General features: G+C 47.7%; 1 protein-coding gene across 1 annotated transcript; it reads left to right on the forward strand.

Annotated features, from left to right (window-relative positions):
- Window positions 1-1,295: 1,295 nt before the first annotated feature.
- On the forward strand, window positions 1,296-9,894 carry TEX55 (testis expressed 55). Its single transcript, XM_048818226.2, has 4 exons — window positions 1,296-1,384; window positions 3,250-3,603; window positions 6,042-6,104; window positions 6,732-9,894. The coding sequence occupies exons 1-4, from the start codon at window positions 1,367-1,369 to the stop codon at window positions 6,834-6,836; spliced, it is 540 nt and encodes a 179-aa protein (XP_048674183.1). The 5' UTR covers window positions 1,296-1,366; the 3' UTR covers window positions 6,837-9,894.
- The last annotated feature ends 15,014 nt before the right edge of the window (window positions 9,895-24,908 follow it).

Consider the following 24,908-nt stretch of genomic DNA (forward strand, 5'->3'; position numbering starts at 1 on the left):
TGAGCCAAGTTGTGCTCTTGGACACAATACTATGAATCAGGAGGCAGTGGAGTTGCTTTGGATTTATGCAGGCATATCTGATTCACTAAATGAAGCTGTTCTCCAGGCAGTATTGGGGCACTTTGGCAGGAACTAGGGTGCCCACACCTCCTCCCATTTTGGCCAGGACAGTCTCCTTTTTGAGCTCTGTCCCAGACGGCACAACTTTTTTGGCCAAACTGGGCATTTGTCCCGTTTGCTCTTGCCCTATGGTGACGCGGAGGAACGTTTGGCAAGAGCAAACGGGACGAACGCCCAGTTTTGCCTAAAAAGTTGTGATGTCTGTGATGGTGGCTCAAGCCCCATACGGCAGGGCCTGGGCTTGGAGCAGGTCTCGGGTGACGCGAGACGGCTCGGGCGAGTGAGGACGCCAGGCGGCTTGGGCCATCGTCTGTCCTACGGAGCAGGGTAAGTGACAAGCAGGGACACCGAGCAACTCGGCCAGCGGCGACAACAAGGGGCAGCTCGGGCCAGCCCTGCACGGGACCGGCCCAAGTCACCTTGCATCGTCACTGTTTTCACTTTCGGGAAATATGGTCAGCCTCGCAGGAGCCCCAGGGCCACAGTGAAGGTGTACACACCACAGCATCACTGTAGGGTGCTCTCTCTCTCACCGGCGGGCGCGTCTCGTGCAGGAAAGTGCCACCCGCACAGCCAGCAGTACCGGCGGAGCCCCAGGCGCCAGGGAGCACCCCAGACAGCAACTCTACACCCACCGGGCTCGGTGCCTGAGCCAGCCAGCCCCGCAGCGCTGCCCCAGCTCTCTCGCTGCCCACCCCCTGCAGGGGGCCCGTGCACACCAGAACCGCCCCAGGCCCCAGGCCCCGGCCCCCAGGCGCCCGGCGCGCGTGCACAGCCCCTGGCCGCCGCCTGGTCTCGAGGGCGCTGACGGCCTAACCCCCACGCGCCCGCCGGCCTCCCGCCACGCCCCAACTCCTCTCCCGCAGCCAGCGCGCTCCACACCCATGGCAGGGCCCCGCCCCCTGCGGGGGGGAACGCTGCAGCCGCCGGCCGCGCAGGGCTGCCCACGCCCGGCGGCGGCACGAGCGCAGCACGTGTCCGCCCAGCCCTAGAACGCAGGTCCCTTCCGCCCGATTCCGAGATGGCCGGCAGGAGCCGTAAGGCCGGGCAACCACGTGACCTCTCCGGGCTTCGGCCCCGCCCCAGCTCCCCGCGGACAAAGGGGGCGGAGCTAGAGGTCTGCTGTTCCCATGGCGATCGCTGCTAGCGTCTCTCCCCTCTCTCCCCCCGCCCCCACCATACGGTGGGCGCCGGGAGACAGAAAAGGCCGGGGCGGCTGGGCGATGAAACGCGCTTCTGCTCCGGGATGGAGGGGCCGGGGCAGGTGAGACCCCGCCGGGTTACGCCTCCCCCCCCATATAACGCCCTCCCGCAGCCCCTGCGCCCCCCCATGCCGCCCCCGCAACTCACACCGTGTACCCTGGCATTGCCCCCCAGTGCCCCCTCTACATCTCCCCACACACGCACACACTGCCCCCCCCGCATTGCCCCACCTATCACCCCCCGACACACACACACCCCTGCTGCCCCCTCTACATCTCCCCACACTGCCCCCCACATTGCCCCACCTATCACCCCCCGACACACACACCCCTGCTGCCCCCTCTACATCTCCCCACACACTGCCCCCCCGCATTGCCCCACCTATGACCCCCCAACACACACACACCTGCTGCCCCCTCTACATCTCCCCACACACTGCCCCCCCGCATTGCCCCACCTATGACCCCCCGACACACACACACCTGCTGCCCCCTCTACATCTCCCCACACACTGCCCCCCCCGCATTGCCCCACCTATCACCCCCCGAAACACACACACCTGCTGCCCCCTCTACATCTCCCCACACACGCACACACTGCCCCCCCACATTGCCCCACCTATCACCCCTCCAGACACACACACCCCCAGACACACACACACCTGCTGCCCCCTCTACATCTCCCCACACTGCCCCCTCCCACATTGCCCAACCTATCACCCGCCCCAAACACACACACCTGCTGCCCCCTCTACGTCTCCCCACACTGTCCCCCCCGCATTGCCCCACCTATCACCCCTCACTCACACACCCAGACACACACACCCCCGACACACACACACCTGCTGCCCCCTTTACATCTCCTCACACACGCACACACTGCCCCCCCACATTGCCCAACCTATCACCCGCCCCAGACACACACACACCTGCTGCCCTCTCTACATCTCCCCACACATGCACACACTGCCCCCCCGCATTGCCCAACCTATCACCCCCCGCTCCTCACACACACACACACCCCCACTGCCCCCTTTATACAACACTGACTCTCACCCCGCACAATGTGTGTCTGATAAAATGCAAATCCCAAAACTGCACCACGGAGCCAAGCTACCAGCTATCAGCCTGTCACACTGACTGGCTGTGTGTGTAATTTGGACACATCATTGCTTTCTGTTCATTTGTTTCCCTCCCCGCTGTCAAATGGGCACAGTGGTATTCACTCATTGTCATAATACCTAGCCCTTATTGTCCACAGAGCTGAAAGTACTGAACAAGGCAGGTCAATATCATCATCCCCATTTTACCAGTAGGGTAACTGAGACAGGGAAAGGTCAAGTGACTTGCCTCCAGTCACCCAGAGTAGTGAGCAGAACTTGGGTCTCCTGAGTCCTGCCCCAGGACTCTAGCCCCCGCTGAAGCACACTGCCTCTAAGGATGAAAAGCACTGTTTTGTATAAGCTCTCAGCTCTGGATAGTCTTATTTGCTGTTGAGTTTTAAAAATAGATGCCTCTTAGAGAAGGTAGGATTGCAGAGCCATGTGTTGCTTCAACTTCTTTCTGAGATGGAAAAGAATGAGACTGAAATCCTGGCCCTATGGAAGTCAATGAGAGTTTTGTCATTCATTGACTTCTATGAAGCCAGGATCTCACCCAGAAAGTAGCATCTCTTATATGAGGAATAGAAAATTCCTATTCCCCTTTTCAGTCATACTAGAAAGAGATGAAGCCTACGCCAGTGCCAGCCTGTCCCAGAAATATGTGCTAGAGCAAATGGTGGAGGAGCCCTTGCTGTAGGAGCTATAGCTACAAAGGAATCCTGGACCTCATCCCACTCTCATATAAAAGGGTGTAGTAACGCAATGTGTCTAGTGCACAAGTCTATGCATTTAAAATATTTTTTTAAATGTGTTAAATGTTTTAGCCTGAGCCTGAAGAAGTAGGAATGACTGAAGTGCAGGAGCCTGTTGAATCACCAACAGCAGTGATTGAGTCACCTGGGGACGAGTCACCTATAGTCGAATTGCCAACATCAGTGGACCAGTTACCTACAGATGAATTGCCAGGGTCTGTGGCCGAATCATCTGTGGCTGAATTGCCAACAACTGTGGTCAAAGCACCTGTGACTGAACCAGCAGAGACTGTAGTCAAAGCACCTGCGGCTGAATCAGCAGCAGTGGTCGAATCACCAGAAGTTGAAAAGCCTATGGTGTATGAAGACCCCTTTGAAGTTTCCCTTATGTACATGGAGAAACATAACATTCTGCACATATTTCAGGTGAATTTTTCCTTTCCATCTCCTCTTCTTCTCCCAGTGACTCATTTGAGAAACAGAACCTAAAGTTAGTTTGTCAGTATTGTACTGAGTCAAATGTCTGTCCACAGGCTCCCTCCGCTCCTTGCCTCATATTGGCTCATGGCCAAACCATGGAAATTGGAAGGCTGATCATTTCCAGTGGTTAAAGCAGATCTAAATAAGGGAGGGAACTTGACCAGCCAAGTGGCTGTCACCCCAGGTCATGATCCTATTTGGTGATGCCGCATTACATCATCTGCTGGTGACTGCATGCAGGAAGGGGAAGAGAATGGGGACAAAAGAAGAAATGTATCTGACAGGCATTCCCATCCCCAAGCAGCAGGGCCATATCCAAGCAAAGTGTGGAGGGAGGAAGGGCGGGCGGACGGGGGGGGATATATGCTGTATGCAGTTAGTGGAGCTGGGGACAGCACATCCTTGGTGCTCTCCATTTCCATTCCTGCAAATGGCTTATGTACAATTGATGGAGACTATATTGATGTGACAACACAAATGAGAGAAAAGGAGGATTCTGTTTCTCCATCTTCCTTTCTCATTCCCCCCAAAAATCCCTGTACTGAAGCCATTTGAAAGTACTTTTATGGAGAATCTATTATTTATTACTCCAGTAGTACCTGGAGGGCCAAGACAAGATCAGGCCTTGTCCTGTGATTGTCTATCTAGATTTAGGGCAGGGACTGTCAAAGGGTAGGAGAAATAAAGTATTATTAAATCCATAAAAAGAACAGGAGTACTTGTGGCACCTTAGAGACTAACACATTTATTAGAGCACAAAGCTTTCGTGGGCTACAGCCCACTTCATCGGATGCATAGAATGGAACATATAGTAAGAAGATATATATATATATATACACACATACACAGAAAGTGGAAGTTGCCATGCAAACTGTAAGAGGCTAATTAATTAAGATGAGCTATTATCAGTAGGAGAAAAAAAACCTTTTGTAGTGATAATCAAGATGGCCCATTTAGACAGTTGACAAGAAAGTGTGAGAATACTGAACACGGGGAAATAGATTCAATATGTGTAATGACCCAGCCACTCCCAATCAAACCCAAGTTAATGGTATCTAGTTTGCATATCAATTCAAGCTCAGCAGTTTCTCCTTGGAGTCTGTTTCTGAAGCTTTTCTGTTGCAGAATTGCCACCCTTAAGTCTTTTACTGAGTGGCCAGAGAGGTTGAAGTGTTCTCCTTCTGGTTTTTGAATGTTATAATTCCTGAAGTCAGATTTGTGTCCATTTATTCTTTTGCATAGACACTGTCCGGTTTGGCCAATGTACATGGCAGAGGGGCATTGCTGGCACATGATGGCATATATCACGTTGGTAGATGTGCAGGTGAACGAGCCCCTGATGGCATGGCTAATGCGATTAGGGCCTATGATGGTGTCACTTGAATAAATATGTGGACAGAGTTGGCATCGGGCTTTGTTGCTAGGATAGGTTCCTGGGTTAGTGTTTTTGTTGTGTAGTGTGTGGTTGCTGGAGAGTATTTGCTTCAGGTTGGAGAGCTGTCTGTCTGATGTCTTTATGCGGATACAGACTAACACGGCTGCTACTCTGAAACCTATTAAATCCATGTTACAGATGGGGAACTGAGGTACAACAAGTCTATGTGACATGCCCAGGGTCACAGGGGAAGAAGCACAAATTGAATTGAAGTCTCCTAAGTCACAGTCCAGAGCCTTAGCCACAAGTCTAGCCTTTCTTTCTTTGGTGCACCCAGCCCCCACTGAACCAGGAGGGAGAGTATCCTTCTTCCCCTGGCTCCTGGGAGGGAAGGCAGTGAGTGTTTTTGAGAGGGGAGTGGGCGGGTTCTTCATCTCCTTTGGCTACCTGCAGAGGAAGGGAAGCTGATTTTTTTTCTTGTCTTTATCAGCCCAGGTCCTGCATTATTGCTCATGGTCCTGTTGTGCTCCAAATTGTTTACAGCTAAAAATAATAGAATATTAAAATCCAGGAACAGAAGTTAGACTCACGGGGTGGTAATTGCCTGGATCACTCTTCTTTCCTTTTCAGCAGACCAGTAACCTAGTAGCTTTATTCCAGTCCTTAGTGCCTCCAGCATTTTCCATGGGTTCTGAACCATAATTGCCAGTGGTTGAGTAAACTTAGCATCCAATTCCCATGACATATTGTCCAGTCTAGCTCATTTGTATTTGTTCGCATTTTCCAAATGTTCCTGTACCTGTTTCTATCAATACCAGTATTTACAAGTTCTCTGTTACTTGCTCAGACCTCTTTATTTTTTCATACATCCAGTACCACATCCCAAATACTCAGTAATCTCATCCCAAAAGACTAGGCATTCCTGCCCTCAGCAGAACTGTCTGCATCCTTGAATCTATTACCCGCCTTCAGCAGGGAAATCTAAAAATGCTCTCACTTTCTTTCTCAGGAGATCACTGAAAACTTGGTGTATGAGAAGCCCGATGACCCCTTGCAGTTCATGTTGCTGCAGGTATGGAGTCTTCTAGGTCTGCAGCAGAATCCAATTGTGGCTGAGCAGGCTAGAGCCGCAGTGAAGCCATGAATATTCCTGTTGCTATGAGTCTTGGCACTTGGAAGGAGGAGGATAGGACAGGGGAAGAATGCGCTGGATGACAGGGTCTGAGTGTGTTTTAAAGGGGCAGGACATGGCAGGTTGGGGAAACAAGGCTGGTGAGTAGGGTCAGTGTGTGGAAGGGAAGGAGACAGTGCGGTATATAGGTCCTTCAATACAGTGTCTGGAATTGTGAAAGGAGGATCATGGACAGAGAAAGATCTATCAGCAATGGAAGGGTTTTAAAATACAGAGGACTAAAAGCTTGTGGAGTGAGGGACAGTGGGGATGGGGAGGGAATGGGGGGGCGCACAACTGGGTATAGGAGGGGATTATAGTAAAGACAGAAGAGAAGGAAGGGCAGAAAGAGGATCCCTTTCATCACTCCCCTCTCCCAGGGAGACAGTCTCCACTGGTTTTGAAGGGGACCCAAGCCTTGTCCTGTACTTCAGTTTTCAGAGCTGGCAGAAGCAGTTGTGGTGCTATCTCTGGGCTCCAATATTATGGCATTGGAGAGTGACTTGACCATTTTCTTCTCCTCCCCAGGTGCAGTCCATGATGAACAAGCAGCTGGAAATGGAGGAGGAGGAGGAGGAGCTGGGCGGTGACAGCTTCTACACAGCAGAGAACTTTCCTGGTGGCTACCAGTGACCTTGGCAACATGGTTGTTAGCACAGGGCCTCTGGCTAACACTGCACTTGCACGCTTGGTAGAAATGGTTTTGAACAGGTCTGATGGTAACTGAGCTTCCTGGCTTCTCTTGTTCTGGGTGCTGTGCTTCCAATTGCTTGTAAATTATGCAACTGCATGTTATCGATACACAAACCTCCTAAGAAACACACACACACGCCTCTGAACATTCCTGCCGAACCCACCACATAGCATGTACGCACAGAGGCTACTTTTCTGTGAACACAGACTCTACAGCTCTGATCACACATATACACAGGCAACAGCACAAACCCACAGCAACCAGACTTAATGGCTATAGATCCAACCACCCTTGAACACTTACACACGTTTCTACCGTCTCTGTTCTGTTTTGGTGGGTGGTCTGTCCTAAACTGTCATATAGCAATCCACTATATAACAGTTTGGAACTCCAGTGTCCACACTGGGAGGGGCTGTCTCTGTCCCTCTCCCTCCCAGAACCCCCTTGTCCCACACTGGAAGGGGCGGTTTCCCCCTCAGCTATCCCTGCTGAGTTCAGATCACTCTGTCCTTTTGTATTCTTCTCTCTGCCATGGCATGTACAATTCCTATACACACACAACTAGAAGGTGAAGTTAAGGTTGCAGGGACATATGTGTGGCTTCAGAGCATATCACCTCTTAAAAATACTAGTTGAATAAAAAACAAAAACAACTGTTAGAAACCCAGGAAATTTAGAGTTAAAGGGTACTTCTCAAACAAGTAACTCAAATTACCGTTTATCTTTCTATCTATCTATCGGTCATTCAAGTTACTTATACGTCCAAAAGGAAAACGGGACACCGTGCAGGGGTGGCCCAAGCACCCCCCCACCCCTTCCCACCAAGGGGCTGGCTGGAGCCACTCACCCAAGCTTCCCTCCACTGCCCACGGGGCCTGAGCCATTCACCCAAGCCCTGCCCTCCCACTACCCATATGGGGCTGGTGTCACTGCTTGCTTGAGCCCTGCCTGCCCCCCGGTAGCGCCCTGCCTCCCACCCCCTGCACCAGGCTAGCATCGCCACTTGCCCCCCCACACACACATTCCTCCACACCCCACTTTTTTGACACAAGTGGGCATTTGTCGCGTTTGTTCTTGCCAACTGATCAAATTGGCAAGACCAAACGAGACAAATGCCTACTTTTTCCAAAAAAGTCAGGATGGCCGGGACCGGGCTTAAAAAAGGCACTGGCCTGGCCAAAAGGGGACATATGGTCACCCTACTTATATGTTCCTCATCACCATAGTATCTGAGTGCCTATCTCTGCCCCCAATATCTGCCTATACTGGAGACAAAGAAAGAGGATATAGAAAATGTGAACTGTAGAACACTGTCTTTACAATTGATTTCGTGCATACCTATCTCCAGTACTTAGTGTGCTGTTTTGGCACCACACTGACCTTTGCTCTTTTTAGGTAAGTGCTTTAATTGCATGATCTAGGTCTTTGAGGTTTGTATATAGTCACATGCTAGCTCTGTATCTAATGCCATTTGAATAGTTACCTAATGCCGGTCCTTTCCACTCAAGGATCTCCAAGCACTCAAAACTATTAGTTAATCTACTGTATTCCATTTTAGAGGCACGTGAGTACCATCTTTCTTTTACAAATAGAGCATGATCCTGTAAGGCATGGAGGGCCAGATTTTTACAGATCTTTAGGTGTCTAAAGATGCTAATAAGCATGTCGTGGGTTTTTTAAGTGTCCTTAGCAGGTTAAGTATCAGAGGGGTAGCCGTGTTAGTCTGGGTCTGTAAAAGCTTTTACAGACCCAGACTAACATGGCTACCCCTCTGATACTTGACACCGTGCAAGGCACTACATTTAGCCGTATGGAGTGGAAATCCATCAACCTCATGAAGAAACTTGCACAAGTACAGACAGATATCATCTTCCTTTCCAAATGCAAATGGATGGACATCATACCAAATGGACTGAAGATGAAAAATCCATTGCTACCTACATACTGCACAGCAGTTCATTTGCAAATTTGACACCATCAGCTCAGGATTAAACAAAGACTGTGAATGGCTAGCCAACTACAAAAGCAGTTTCTCCTCCCTTGGGGTTCACACCTCAGCTGCTAGAAGAGGGCCTCATCCTCCCTGATTGAACTAACCTCGTTATCCCAGCCAGATTCTTGCTTGCATATTTATACCTGCCTCTGGAAATTTCCACTACATGCATCCGACGAAGTGGATATTCACCCACGAAAGCTTATGCTCCAATATGCAAGCAGATGACATGGCACGAGTGAAATTGCCGTGTGCTAAATGCAGTGAGACTGGTTTTAATCAAACACTTATTTGTCAAGAGGCTAAGGTAGCTCCCAGGTCTCAGCTCTCAGCAGAGGAAAAGGACACTTCAGCACTACCATCAAGTAAAGGAAACTGTTTCTCTTTGCAAAAAGAACAGGAATACTTGTGGCACCTTAGAGACTAACAAATTTATTTGAGCGCTCAAATAAATTTGTTAGTCTCTAAGGTGCCACAAGTATTCCTGTTCTTTTTGCGGATACAGACTAACGCGGCTGCTACTCTGAAACCTGTCAAAGAGTCCTGTGGCACCATATAGGACTCTTTGCCGCTTTAGCAGGTTAGGTACTTAACTCCTATTGAATCACTTAGGCACTTTTGACATTCCCATTAGGTGCCTATCTGGCCCTGAGTGCCCTCAACACCTGAGAGAATTGGACCCTTAATGAAATATGGGGGAATGATTGTTTTCAACCTGGTGGTATTTGTCTAACCAAGACTTTTTGTAAAACCCTTTGATGTGCACTGGGTCTGATTGTTAGGAAGGCTGGAAAGCAGCAGCATTACTGTATGATTAAGACTGAGGCTTTCTAGCTTTTTGTGGCCACCTATCAAAGGAAACTTTATTTGAGATGGATAAGTTAGTGTGTCTTTCTGATTCTTTTGTCAGAATATTGCTGTGAAACAGAGTTAAAATGCCTGGGTGCCTGGCTTAAAAAATGCAACTTTAACTTTAATGAATTGACTGGGTTTCTAACATTTAAGTATCGTGTTTTGTTGTTTGTTTTTTAATTTCTAACATTCCTGAAAGGCCATGTGTTGTGCCTGCAGCCGTAACATCACATTACTGAAGTTTTTTGTGGGGGGAATTTCCTCAGTTTCTTTTAAATAGCTCTGAGGTTGGCTGGAGAGGAGCCCTGGCCTGTTCCCACAAATCCTATGAGTTTTGCAAGAGGGGAGGCTCAAACTGGCAGTCCTTAGGCGGTCCAGGGGAAAGAATACCTCTGCGGTCTGCTGATCGCATCAACTCCTGCTACTAACATCTCCACCCATTCTTGGAGGGGAGGCTTCCCATGGGTGCACATAAAGGGAGCTGAACTCCTGCAAATTTCTGTAGGTCCATAGGAACAAGGCTCCTCTCCTGCAGGGACCAGGAGGTGCACAGGAATACAGCTCCATTCCTTTCAACTGCATGATGTTTGAAGGACTGGAGCTGGCTGCCTATGGTTGGCAAGAGAATTGGGGTGAGGACTGTAGAACTAAGAAAAATCTCACTCTTGTTCCTCAGGAGGTCCACTAGGAGAAAGGACTGGCTGAGAACAGCACTTTGATGGGGGCAGCCATTACCCATTCCCCTGAACTTCCTGCAGCCCACAGAAATAGGGAGACCTACTTGTGAACCTTCCAATGGAAAAATCTCTTTTGTCCCCTTTGACGAGCCTTCCGAGTTGACCACATTACACTTTTAGCTCTATCTCTGCAAGGAAAAGGGCTGGAGGCTTACATTTTTTTAAAAAATGAAAGCTAAGGTCTCCAGCAATCATGTGATGTCTTGTATTCAGATTGCCAGAGCTGACCTTCCTGGCAACATTACAGAATGAAATTTAAATAACTCTTAAAATCAAATTTTAAACACTACATTTTGGACCTGGGTATCTCAGCTAAGGGAGTCCAGTAAAGTAGATTTTATCACTGTCCTTTCTATCAGAAGAATTATGTGGAACCCTGGACATCTCTATTTAGGATATCATAAATCAGAACCCCCTTGTCTGATTTGCTTCAACTTAGAAAAAAAATCTACCTCAGCCCCAGATATAACCAGATAATTTTGAGGGTGGTATGCCTTGCGGGGTGTGGGGGAGTTCTGTCAAGGGGAAGAGGAAGCAAATCAGAGTTTAAAAAGGAAACTTAGTTGCAGTCTTACCTTTGGAAGGGCTGTCCCTATTCTGTAACGTTTCCCCCTACGCCATGCTTCCCTGTTGATAAGTAGATACAGAGTGGCACAACTATCTCTAGTAGCAGCTGGCAAACTTCTTGTTGTCTTCAATGCTCTGAAGGAACTCTCAGTTCACTGTGGGACATGGTACCATCCCACAGACTATTTCATATACAAATCTGACTATTCTATATAGGTTCTTAAACTGTGCTCATCACCGTAGTACCTGAGTGATTTCCAGTGATGTATTAAGCAACGTGACTAACATCTGTCACACATTGTTAGCACAGTTGCCAACTTTTGCGTGGTAGATAAGCACACCGACTTTCACAATAAGCCAAAAATCAAGCTCATCCCATTTTAAAACAAGGCCAAAACAAGCCAATCCCTAAGAACCCCAACACTCTATGTGACTAGATCCCTCCAGCGTGCCATCTGGGACTGTGGTGGGCCCGCTGTGAACCCCTTACTCTCTTCCCCCCACCATGTTCCTGCTTGCCCCTTGCCCACCCCCCATTGCCCCTGCTTGCCAGGAGCCGATCTAAATAAAAGAAGCTACAAGCCAAAAACTAGCCAACAAGCAACTCACAAGCCAATTAAGCCAAAAACAAGCCCAATTTGTGGTTTTTTTGCGGGTTTGGCATGTCTGGTTGTGAGTTCTCCCCCTGCGGAGAGAATGAGAGAAGTGTGTGTAATGGAGTGTCTTGTTTGGTTAGGGATTTTTTGGTTTTGTTTTATTAATGTACACACTCCTCTGCACTTGGGGCGGAAGGTGGTGAGGTTGCAATGGTCCTTATCTCCTGGGGTAGTTCATACCACTGTCAAGGACCAGCATCCGAGAAAGCTCTGTCACCTGCACAGATGAGATTTATCTTTGTTGCAGAGAGGTCCATTGACTGACATACACAGGCATGACACTCAGCACTGGCATGATACAGAGCTGTGGGCCTCATAGAATATCAGGGTTGGAAGGGACCTCAGGTCGTCATCTAGTCCAACCCCCTGCTCAAAGCAGGACCAATCCCCAACTAAATCATCCCAGCCAGGGCTTTGTCAAGCCTGATCTTAAAAACTTCTAAGGAAGGAGATTCCACCACCTCCCTAGGTAATGCATTCCAGTGTTTCACCACACTCCTAGTGAAAAAGTTTTTCCTAATATCCATCCTAAACCTCCCCCATGGCAACTTGAGAGCATTACTCCTTGTTCTGTCATCAGCTACCACTGAGAACAGTCTAGATCCATCCTCTTTGGAACCCCCTTTCAGGTAGTTGAAAGCAGCTATCAAATCCCCCCTCATTCTTCTCTTCTGCAGACTAATCAATCCCAGTTCCCTCAGCCTCTCCTCCTGGTCATAGGAGTGGCTGCTCCGTGGATCCTTGCTAATGATAGAAGGATGGCCCCCATGAGCTGAACTTGTAGGGACTGCCCACAAAGAAATCATATCGGCCTCCAAATTGATCGGTTAGATCTAAGGCCAAGAACAGAATTTTTTGCAACATTTCTGCATGGGTCTTAAAATGAGCCAGACTCCCCAACAAGATGAAAGTGTTGTCTGAGTACAGCCTCTGATCGTGTGCATAGAAATGTTATATCTCTGTTGATTAAAGTTCTTTTCCAAAGATCAGCCTAGGCAGCTTAATTGGCTGCTGTGCTTTTTACATCAGACAGAATGTATAGACGGGCTCTCTCTTCAATGGCCAGCTGCTTATGGCATGGTGCATTACTGCTTGATAAAGACTCATTGTGATGGAATAATCACTGCATGACACTTCTTAAAGCTGGTGTAACTCCATTGATTTCAAAGGTGTTACACAGGTAACAAACTTTGGTTAGTCAGTGGTGAATCAGGTCTCTAGTCTTTGGGGGACAAAGTTAGGGCCTTGTTCAGTAGCCCTTGCACACATGAATAGTACTTTTAGGGTCTTGTGACAGAGCACTCTATTCACTGCTGGTTGGCACCTGTTCCTGGCTGTTCTGGGGATTAGCTCTGACAGGCCAACACCTCTTCCTGCAGTTGCACTCCAGCACTGTCTCTTTCTCACTCTGCATCCCTTCTGTCTCACCAGGGACTGCAGCTTCATCTCTGTGACTCAGCCAGGTCACCACTTGATTTCCCCTTCCAGGATGTCTTTCAGAGTCTCTTTCTACAGGCAGTCCTCACACCCACTGCCCTGACTGTGTCACTCCTGAAGTGACTATAGCAGTCTTCCTAGTTACTGCCCTTAGCAATACCACTCTGCAGTGGTTGGTAGGGAAACCCAGGCCCACCCTCTGCTCTGAACAGTCCAGAGCTCTGTAGTGAACAATTAAGGTCTGCATCTACACAACCTTATTGCTCGCACGTCCAGACTCCTTCCTACCATCCTTCCTATGCCTCTCCTCCTCAGGGAGAAGGTCCGCAGGCTTCCTCCATGCTGCTCCCTACACTGTTGCTGGACTCCTGGTTTTATAGACGCCTCGCCTGTTCCCTCACAGATGAGCTTCCTTCTAATTAGCCCCCTCCACACAACCTAGGCAGCTTAATTCACTGATTGGGCCCATTTGGCCTAATTCAGCTCTTGCAGGGCAGGTGGGGGGTACACCCCATCACAGGTCTGAACATGGTATAGGCTGCAGGTTCAAGCCATTAAGTGGGAAAGTGTGTGTGTGTGCACACACATAACAGTGACATAATGGAAAGGTAATAGAAGTGTTTGGTAGGTTGGCATGTTATAAGACTGTGCAGAGCTCTTCTGCTGGATCACCCTGATGTCAGATGCTAGAACCCTGGAGACAGATTATTTATGCTGACTTTCAGGCCATGTCTACACTAGAAAGCTTACAGCAACACAGCTGTACCAATGCAGCTGCACTGCTATAAGATCGCTCATGTAGCCGCTCTGTGCCAACAGGAGAGAGCTCTCCCATCAACATAATAAAACTATCTCCAAGGCAGTAGCCGTGTCAGCAGGAGAAGCTCTCTTGCTGACGTGGCACTGTCCACACCAGCGCTTCTATTGTGATACCAGTCAGCTCTGTGTTCTTGGGGAACCAGGGCACAGTATCCAGCCTGTCTGACTCATGAAAGATACCCCGTACCAGCCTCCCCTTAAAACAAAACTCATCAGAGAAAAAAACTTGCAGAAAGCAGTAAAGGGCAGATGGGAGACACACCTAAACCCCTCCTGACAAGAGTGACAAGATAAAGACATCTCAATTAGCATACAGAATGAAGAACAGAGACAACTCTCCTTGCCTCATCTGCATGAAAGATGGGACAGGGATTAGCATAAAGAATGAAGAACAGAGAACCGCACTTAACTCTGGGACCAGAAAAGCAGGGAAGCACTGCATCATGGGAATCTCTGCTCCAGATGTTAATGAACCTATGCCTGCACACACCCAGCTCAGCAATTATCAGACCAATTCTAATAATAAATCCTTGATTGATATCCAAAATACTGAAGCAGCTTAGTTGCATTGTGAGCTCCCGGGAAGAAAACATCACCCATAGCCAAGAGTGATCAGCTCCTATTGTCTAGCCTAAAGAAAACCCTTAAGGCATCAGTTTACACATAAATAAATCTAGTGTTCTCCCTTGAACCATTGTATTTTCCCTACAAAAATCCCTACTCACCCTCCAGTCAGTGATCTGATGCATGGATCCAAACTCTACATCAGTTCCACTGGGACTCCATTTTCTGACTGATTATTCTGGGGGCTCTGCCTGTCTCCATCACTCAGGATCCTGAGCCTCCACCATCACCTGGGAACCCTGACCAGTTCAAGCCTCCTGGAGTGGGTGAGATCCCTCCCTCTCACTCTCTCTCTCTCTTTTCTTTTCTACCTCAGGTGTTAACCTTTAATAATGTAACTGTTATGTTGGTTTAGGCTCTCCTTGTGTAGTTATCCCTATTATTCAATAAATAACTTTTGTGGTTAAGCTGGTTGCTTCTCTCTCTCTCTCTGAACTTCCCCCATTTACTCTGTAGCAACACTTCTTTTACCTCAGCTAAAGATCCCTGTAGCGCCCAAAAATCCTGTGGGGTTTGCTCATCAAGTGGGTTACTACCAGTACAATTGTGATGTGAAAGTGGGGATAGGGACGTGTTAAACCTGTGGCATATAAGGGGGGCAGCTGAAAGTGCTGCTTGGCCCAGCCTATTGAGACCAGGGGCACATAAGGGTGACAGTTTGAAGGTGCTGCTTGACCCAGCCCATTGAGTACAGGGACAAATAAGGGGATCAGCTTGAGAGTGCTGATTGACCCGGTCCGCTCAGACTCGCTCTGTTAGTGTGTGTGTGTGTTCGTCTAGTCCTAGGGCTGGAGGAACTCAGACCTGGGGAACCTAGGTCCTGCAGGATAGCTCCATCGGGAGGGGACTTGCAGAAGGGAGGAGTAGAGCTCTGTATGAACACACAAGTGACACAAGCAGTACATTAATAGAATTACAGAACACCTCCCCACCCCCAGAAGAGTAACCCTAATAAATGAGCACACCCCAAAGTAACAGGCATATCTGGTAACAGTCAGTGTAACTTATGTCACTCAGGGATGTGTTTTTTCACACCCCTGAGCGACATATGTTATACTGACAAAAGTGGTAGCATAGACATGGTCTTATTCTGTTATCGGATCAGTGGTGTCCTATTTGTGCCAACTCCGGAGTAGGAATGCATTTGAAACAGAAGGAACTGAAAGCAGGGACAGAGGAGTCCTGCGTGAAAAAACCCTGGCAACAGCCAAGCCTCAGAGAATGCTTTAGCTGAGTTCTGTGTTACCTTGCTATTTAAGTTAATATTAAAGTCAAATTTAAGTAAAGAGAGTAAGTTTGGTGGGTATTCCCTATTGGGAGTGGAGTCAGAGCATGTTAGCTTACAATGAAAATATAGCAGGTCAGTGGGTTCATATCCCATCCATAATGCTGCTGAGCTCCTTTAGGCACATGGTTTTCCCTTTTACACCTTCATTTTAACCTGGGTGCAAAGCAAGAATGAGCCCTGTCTGGACCATTTTCAGAGAAAGCTGCAAGGCCCAGCTTTTCTCAAAAGCCTTCTGTCACAAATTAAGGCAACTGCACCTGTATTCCTCCCACATGGTGCAGCCAGGGCACCCACTCTAGGCTCTTGGCCCCTCAGCCATCACCTCTCTTGGGCAGAGACCCACATCTCTTTCCCTCCTGACCAGGGTTCTTCCAGGCTGCACAGTTCCCCACTTATACTGTGAGTTCCCCAGCCAAGCCAGATTGCCTAAGCAGGCCAGTGGCTGCCCTTTGCTTTCTCTCCAGCGGCTATAAACAGTGAAATTGCCCATGGTTAGAAGTTACCACACCCCCCTTTCTAAGCAAGCACATTCATTTCTAAGGTGAAAGCATTCCAGAGAAAACATATTAACACAATAGCCAAACCTACACACAGGCTACTAAGTTTACCAGAGATCACCCCAACTCCAACAAGGGCTCCAGCAAGGGAGCAGTCCTTCATATCCCAAGAGGTTGTTCTGTAGTTACAAGTTCATGGGAGATGTTAGCTCAGAACAAGCATCCCCGTGAATCTGTGAATCCCTCTTTTATACAGTTTGAGCCTTTGATCTTAGGACTCTAGAACAGATTATCAGCAGACAATCTCCTCAGGGCATAGCTTCAAAGGCTGGGTTTTTGCATAACTGGAGGGAGGAGCCAGGGCGGGGCCGGGGCGAAGAATTTGCATTCACCTCCCCCTAGCTATTTCACAGGAAATCCACTTTGCATGTATTATCCCAAAAGTTGATTTTTATCTGCTACGTTGTTCAATATAGTCCTTTGAGTATCCAGACCCACAATAATACATACCCTTTGCATTTAATACAATGGACTCTAAAGATGCTTAACCTTAATTCCATAAGATTTCCCCCAAGATATTGCAGGAAATTGCCATATCCGTCACTCCTTCTCTCAGTAACGAAGGCTGAAGATAGACCTGTGGACAGAGCACGAGGAATAAGAAAGGAGAGCCTTTTATGAGCAGTTTCAATGCATTCTTCATTTTGAATCTGAAACTGATTGCAGATTGTGCAATGACGGGTGCACCTGAAATATTTTTGATGAATAAACGGACAGATAGCTGCTCTCATTCATCCCACTAAGAACTGGTCGTGATTATGTTCAGAGCACCTAGTACCCTACTTCTCCAGCTGGAGGGATTGCCAGTGACTAATGTAAGGCACTTATTGTCCTTCAAGAACTAAGAAGGCAACTTCAGTGGCACTTCCAGCCAGGATCCAGGAGAGGCTGGGGTAAGCTAAGTAAGTTGGAAATGCAGAACATACAAGGGCAGAGTAATTACTGGTGTAATTTCATTAGCAGCAGGAATTACACCAGGGAAGAATCAAACATTTTGTGGTTGCTTTTTGCCCTGCACTGCCTCTGGCGAGACCTAAATTAATTTCCTGCTCCTAATCACTCATTCCTCAAGGCAGCAGGAGATGGGAGATGTAGAGCCAACACACTAAGGCTTTGTCTACACTGGCACTTTCATCGTTAAAACTTTTGTCACTCTGGGGTATGAAAAACACCCCCATGAACGACAGAAGTTTTAACAACGAAAAACGCTGGTGTGAACAGGACTGTGTGGGCAGAAGCCGCGCTCCCGTCGACGAAGCTACCGCCCCTCATGGGGGTGGGGGGGGTATTTTGTCACCGGGAGAGCTCTCACCCAGCAACGAAGAGCGGCTACACTGCGCACCTTACAACAGCACAGCTGCTACGGCCCAGCCACACCGTTGTAAGGTGCCCAGTGTAGCCATAGCCTTAGGCTCTGCAGCAGTCAGTAGCAGCTCTTCTGGGCAATTAAGGAGTGGGGCCGAGACACTCCGAATTATTACGAATGTTGTTAACTGTATTACAGTCAGTCCCAGGGGGCCTGGTTAGGGAGTAGACCCCCACAATGCTCTATGCTGCACAAACACAGAACACAAAAACAAAAGCTGCCCCAGAGAGCTTATGATCTAAATATAAAACAAGAGATCCAGCTGGATACAGACAGATAGGGGAGCACATGGAAATTATTAGCATTGGTTTTTTTTTTTTTTTTTGGTGCTGATAACATTCACATAGTGCTAGATGTTTCCATACTTCAAGGATAGTCCCTGCCCTGAAGAGCTCACAGTCTCAGGACAGGCAGACAGGTAGACAGAGGTTAGGGCATGCGAATAATACAAAGGGATTTTTAAAATACAAACCAATGGCATTCCCTGTCAGCAGCATGGCAGCCATGGGTTTTCAAAAAGGGACTGAAGAGTGGACAGGGGTCTTCAGTACCAGAGGAGTCCCAGACACACTTCCAGGGCTAGACAAACGGTATATGCAATAGGAACATGCAGCCTATTAGACCTATTCTACTGTCCAAGTGACACCTGTGGCCCACTGTGTTCGGGATTCTGTCTCTGCTAGGTGATTCAGAGGAAGGCACCCACCCCCCACCCCCCCCCACGCTGACAATTTTTCCTAAAACACTTAACTTTAGGAAAAACAAATAAATATGCACATCTACATGTCCAAATCATTGTAATTTATTTATGTAGGTTTTATTGCAGACTTAATAATAAAAATAACACATAGTTGTCTCTGTTTTTTAGTGGATCTAAACAGAATAGAAACACAAATAAGGTGCTTTGCACATGCTTGTCTTTTTTTGTTATTGTTTCATTTGCTTTTTTGGTTACTTTTTTTTAGACTTGCTAGCTAGTAAGTCTGCTTCTGTAAAAAAGTGTTATTTCTATGTTTGTTAATAGCACTTTTCACAGCAAAAGACTTGTTAGCTAGTTGAGAGGCAATGAAAAGCGATATTAACAAACATACAAATATCACTTTTCACAGCAGACTCACTCAGCCCTGGCGAGCTGGGGGACAAATGGAGCCTTGGATGGGGAGGTGGGTGAGGAGGAAGCAGGGGTGATAAGGGGAGTGGTGAGCCTGGGGGAGCAGCAGGGGCTGGAGGAGATGAGGGTGGTGGTGAGCCCGGTGCTGGGGGACAGAGCCCTGTGCCTGGGGGACGGAGCCCGCTAGGCCTTGTGAATGGGGGATGGAGCCTGGTGCTATGCAGCCAAAGCCCAGAGCCCGAAGCCTCATGGTCAGAGCCTCTGGCCGGAGCCAGCCACTGCACTGCCAGAGCCTGCCATCTGCCACCCCAGGGCTCAAGCCAGATGCCTGAGCCCCCAAGGAAGGTGGGGAACTCACACCAGCTATCTGTTCCTCCAGCATTTGTGGCTCCAGAGGGAACAGGGCCCAACCCCAGGGGAGGGTTACTGGGTGGCGGGGCTCAAGTAACAGGCCCCCTGCCTGGGACTAAAGCCCTTGGGCTTCAGCTTTGCCCCCCACCCACCCAGGGAGGTGGGGATCAGACTTCAGTCCCCCCTCCTGGGGTCGTGTTGTAATTTTTGTTGTTAGAAGGGGATCGCAGTGCAATGAAGTTTGGGAACCCCTGCACGGATAACATATTGCTGGGGTGAATTTGGCACCATACATGAGAAGGTTGTGATGGTGAAAGCTCAACTGTATCTTTACAGAGGGACACAGTGTATGTCAGGTGTTTTTAAAAACCGTCCATAAAGGCTAACAGGTGGAACTTCCGCTATTTCCATATGTTTCCACTAGGGGGCAGTACGTATTTACAGCGATTTCTTCAGATTGTGAAAGCAAGCAGTGAGCTTGGCTCTGAATCCAGTTGCACCGCAGCATGGCTATGAATAGGAATGCAATGAATATGTTCGGGGCCTTGTAGGCCAGACTGCAGTTCCATATGTCATCCACCTGGAACCAGAACAATACATTCAGCTCGCCCAAAACCTGGCTCCAGGCTTACTCCAAGGTTTACGAACCTCATTAATTTCTCAGGGAACTTGGCCTGAGTTTCAGATTGGTTATCAAACTCCTAAAATGAGGCTGAATCACCTGCTCTGGAGTGTCATGAAAAGTATTTTGGACAGCCCCCAAACCTCTGGCTAATGACAGTGTGGAGATGGGATTCCAACCACCCCCTCGCCAATGTGGAAGGGGTCACGGAGGGATTTGTCCCAATCAGACCCATTTCTCGTCTTACAGCTTGTCACAATGCTCAGAGCCCACTTTCTGCTCAAGCCAACACAGGTCCCATTCATTTCCTCAGGCCTCTCATTCTGCAACCGTCTGGTTATGCTTAGTATTACTGGCACTGCTCAGATCTTGTGGGGAAGAGCATGGTATAGGCACCAAGATAGATTAGAGAGATGCCTGTTACATTTGGCTTCCAGTAAGTGCATCTGAAATTGGATGAGGACAGGCAACCATATGTAGCTGGCAAGGGGCCCCTTCCATTCTGGCCCATCTTTCTGGAAGAGAAGCACCTAATGCTAAGGGAGGCAAACCGGAAGGGTCTGAGGGAACTAGGTATCCCCAAATAACCTTCAAATGTGTAGTTGCACAGAGCTTGTCACGTCAATGCACAGTAAGCGAGGGTGTGAATTTAAAGCGCACTGGCTACTCTGCACTCTTTCCCCGTATGGCCATTCTTACTGTGCACTAAGCAGGCCCTCAGGTGGTTTAGCTTAATACACTTCCAAAGTGCATTAAGCTAATGCGCACAAAGTCATTCTTAGTGCACAGGAAGAGTGTCCACACTGGGCGTTAACGTGCAATAGCTAACATGCACTGGGAGCTAGTGCACACCCGTTACAGTGGTCTTTTCCCCCATGTAACATCAAGAGAATTGGTTGTGACAATTCACATGAATAAGAAATCCCTTTGTTCCCGCCAGAGCCAGAGCAAGAGGTGACACGACAGAAGTCCAGTTTTCAACATGATGGTTCTGGACAGTGCTGCATGGGCAACACATTGGTCGTTTTTGTGAACCGATTTTTGTGTGTATGTGTGCTATAGCAGGGCCATTGCTAGATCCAAATATCCACAGTCCTTGGACCTAATCTGGAATATCAGAGCTGGAACCCTCTCCAGCTCCAGGGCCGTTTGAGCTCTGGAACCACACCCTGACTGGCTGGCCCACCAAGGCACCTGCAATCCTTTCAGACCCTGCAGGCCACAAGGCCAGAGTTTCACAATAATCTGTAGTACAGACTATCTGAGATACCTTTCAGCAGCTCTACTGGATCCAAGGCCACCCTTTGAAATGGACTGTCTAAGGCATGGGCACAAGAGCTCTGTCTCCTGGACACCCACTTTCCTTGCTCTGTGGTTTTCATCATATCTGGTAATGCTTTGCTGCATCCCAATGTATGTTTGGAAAGGAGAAATTCTTAATCAAAGGGGTGTTAGTTATCTTTACAGGAAAAGAAACAGGATGGCATGGGTGAGTTGTTGCAATCATGCTGTGTATCACTGAGACACTCTTAGCCACCGTCTAATCATCCATTAACTTTTCCCTTTGGTCTGGTTCCCATTCACAGGAAACTAACCTGTTTTCCAGGGGATCTGCTCCTAGCCAGTCTTCGGACAAGCATGTTCTCTTGGATGCTTCAGGGAATGGCTGCTTGTCAAGGCTTCCTTAAGGGGTTCCTTGGACTTAGACTTTGTCTGAGACCCGCTGGGGTCTCCACTTTGGTCCATGTTTATCAAGGAACAAGCCTTTCCTCTTTAATGTCTTTTAGAGCCAGTATCATCCAGGTTCCCCAGTGCGCTCCTGACTGCCTTATTTCTTAGGAATGCCAGAACCCTGTGAACATACTTCAAACTCACCTTTATTCTGCTTCCAATTCACAACACAGAGCATCTCAGCTTGTCCCTCCAGATCATTCCATGACATCACATAGAGAGGGACACCAGCCACAGTGCCTACCCCTGGTACCTCTTGACTGTCTAGCTGCATTATAATGGAGCTAAGGGGAAACTGCACAAACAGATCCTGTCTGCCCTGTTCAATAGAAGGGAAGCACTTACTCTGGCTGCATCCACTTGCTGTGCACTATGGATCTCCCAACACCTTTGAGCCACAGTCCTTGCAGCTAATTTCTGTTAATATGCACCAGTTTAAGTCTGACAGGGTGAGTTCTGAGCACTGATTAATATTAGTGCAGTTCATCTCAAAGCACTTTGTAATCAAACATTCAAAGCACTGGTAACTGACGCTGCTCAACTCCCAGTAAAAGGAGGTCCTCGGAAACTGACACGACTGTGTAGTCCATTCAACTAATAAAATACATTTCTAGTTTCCTACAGTCTCCTTCATCCAAAGCAGTGTTCATTAGCTAAACAAAAGACGGCTGAAGGTGAGATTTAATTAGAGAAAGATGTATTCCATTTATTTCTCCTCTTTATTTTTATGCCTTATAGTGCAGATTTGGATGCTAAATTAATAATAATACAGGACTTAAGGCTTGATCCTGCTCCCATTCAAGTCAAAGGAAAATACCCCATTTATTTTAATGGAGCAGGATCAAACCCTTAATTTTCAGGTCTGCTGCTGAGGTATCCCTATCTATGGCTTTTTGGGCTCTGAATTTTAAAAAAATGATATCTAGAATGCAGGAAATTTCATATTAACAAAAGTAACACACACTGCCACAATTATTTATGGAAATATGAGGCAGGCAAAGGAAAAATTTTAAAAAAATGAATAAAAGTAAAATTGAGTATTGCCAATTCCAAGCACTCGACAATTATGAGCCAAGCTCCCCAAAATTATGAGATTGGTTTAAAATAATCAGAATACATTTTGGGCTCTTTTTATTTTTGTTTTTGGAGGCTTTAGGATTCCTTTTTTCAAATGTTCCTCTGCAACCCTCAGGGTTAGAAACTGAACTATTTTTCGGAAAATGTTTATTTTCCAGTTTTTGAACAACACCTGAGATTCTTGTGTAATAACATGACTCCAGGAGCTGAGGCTTTCAGAAGAACACCAAATATTGTAAGCATTGGCAACCCTGAAAACCCATCATATTTATGAGCACAACTGTATTGTCCATCTGTGAAACCATCCCGATACAAGTTCATAAAATAAGTTTTTAATTTTTTTGAGAGAAAACAAAACCTTGACAGTCTCCATTATTCAGCTCTGCTGAGGAATGAAGATGTAATGCCACATCCAGGAGGGATTTTCTATCTCCAAGTCCAAAATACCAGGATATGTGGAATCACCAAGGTGTATTTATCTAAGCTTCATACAGCCCTCCTCACGAGGGTATCTGAGATCTTGGAACTAATTAACTGCATTCCATATTATTCTAAATATTTGCATACAATTCTGCTTTTCAGAATGTATTTTTGCAAACTGAAATAGATCCAGTGGGTTATTCCAGTTCAGTATAATTAGCTTCATAGTTACTGCTAATGGCATGCTATTTGTCTCTCTGCACTCAGTAGTGTTTGGTAAACATTTTAGGGACAGAGTCATGTTCCCCTGATCTCCGTGGGCGGTGTTCATTCATATATCATCCATGCACTACAGTTAGTTCTATGCCTCCAGTGCTAGAAGGTACAGAAGTGGTGATCTTTCCAAAAGAAGGGGCAGCTCAAGTGAAAGTAAGACCCTGCCCACTACGGAGAGCCTTGGGGAGGAGGCCAGAGAGAAAACCAGGATAGGACAAGTGGAATGAGTGGATATGAGCTTAGAGGATGATCTGGAGCCAGGTCAGGGAGAGTTTGAATTCGAGGTGGTTCCGTAAGCATCTGTCTCAGAAAAACCCACATCCTCACCTTCGACACACATATGCAATGAGAGAGGCATAGGCAGCTGTGACAAATTCCCCTCTTCTCTGGAAAGAACTGGCACACGGCCATGACACTTGGATGGAGTAAGCAGGACAGGCATGAGATGCAGCCTCAAAGTGAAATTGGGTTAGAGGAGGAAGGGTGAGCACTGGGCTGAACGCAGCTGTCCTCAGTGCTCCTAGGAATGTGAGCAGGGAGCCGGAGCCATTTGAGGAGAAGGAATTTGAATTTGGGGATCTCTTGTAATGCCACCTTTTGGAGAAGGTGACTGAAATACTTAATAAAATGTTAACTCTGCTGGCAAAGTCTGCAGCTCTCAGATCTTTCAGAACACGATTAGGTGACATGGTGATCCAGACAGTTGGCCTTATTCCCTGGATGTGCTAAAGTCCTTTACCCTGCTAGAGCATTGTAGGGAAGCCTTAGTCTCAGAGGATGAGAAGGCTCTATAGAGAGAATACAGCTCAATTCATAATCTTCCCTAGTGGATTTTAGTTGGAGCATCAGGTGACCCTAACCGGTGACTTCTGTTCAGTGCCCAAGAGGAAAGCAAAAAAGCACCTCCCCCCAGCCCCAGGAAAACTCAGCCATGATGCCCAGTTTAACCTGTGTAAGTGGTCAGTAATCACTTCAGTTACACACCTAGGAACATAGGATTTCCTGTACCCTATCAGACCATTTGTCCATCAAGTCTCCTATCCTGCCTCTGAGTTACCCAATACCTAAGGCTTCAGCAGTTGAAGAAAAACCGATAATGTACCTGGCCCATTGTGTGCGGGGTTTGGGCTAAGGAGGTCCACATGTGACCAGCTGATGCTCTAAAGCATGAGAACTGATCATCCTTATTATCTTCCCATGCAGAGCTGCAAATGTAACCCATACCATGGAGGAGAGGTGGTGGTTCATCATCTCTTCTTAACATGGAATTGAGGCAGACTCATGAAGTCTTGTTCATTGGGCCAGTGGCTTCCATTATCCTGCTGTGAGGTCACACTCTCTGGATGTTAAGCCACTGCATGGCATGGAAGCAAAGGCGGCAGGAGGATAAGGAAGGGTCCATCTCTCCATAGCTCAATAGCAAGGCAGACTCGTTGATACTACCCAGGCGGTCTAATGGGATTTGTTTGTAATCTTCATTCTGCTGCAGATCATCATCCACAGGCGCCAGCTTCCAAGTTTGCCCAG

The sequence above is a fragment of the Caretta caretta genome, chromosome 1 (genome assembly GCF_965140235.1).
Source record: "Caretta caretta isolate rCarCar2 chromosome 1, rCarCar1.hap1, whole genome shotgun sequence".
Lineage (NCBI taxonomy): Eukaryota > Metazoa > Chordata > Testudines > Cheloniidae > Caretta > Caretta caretta.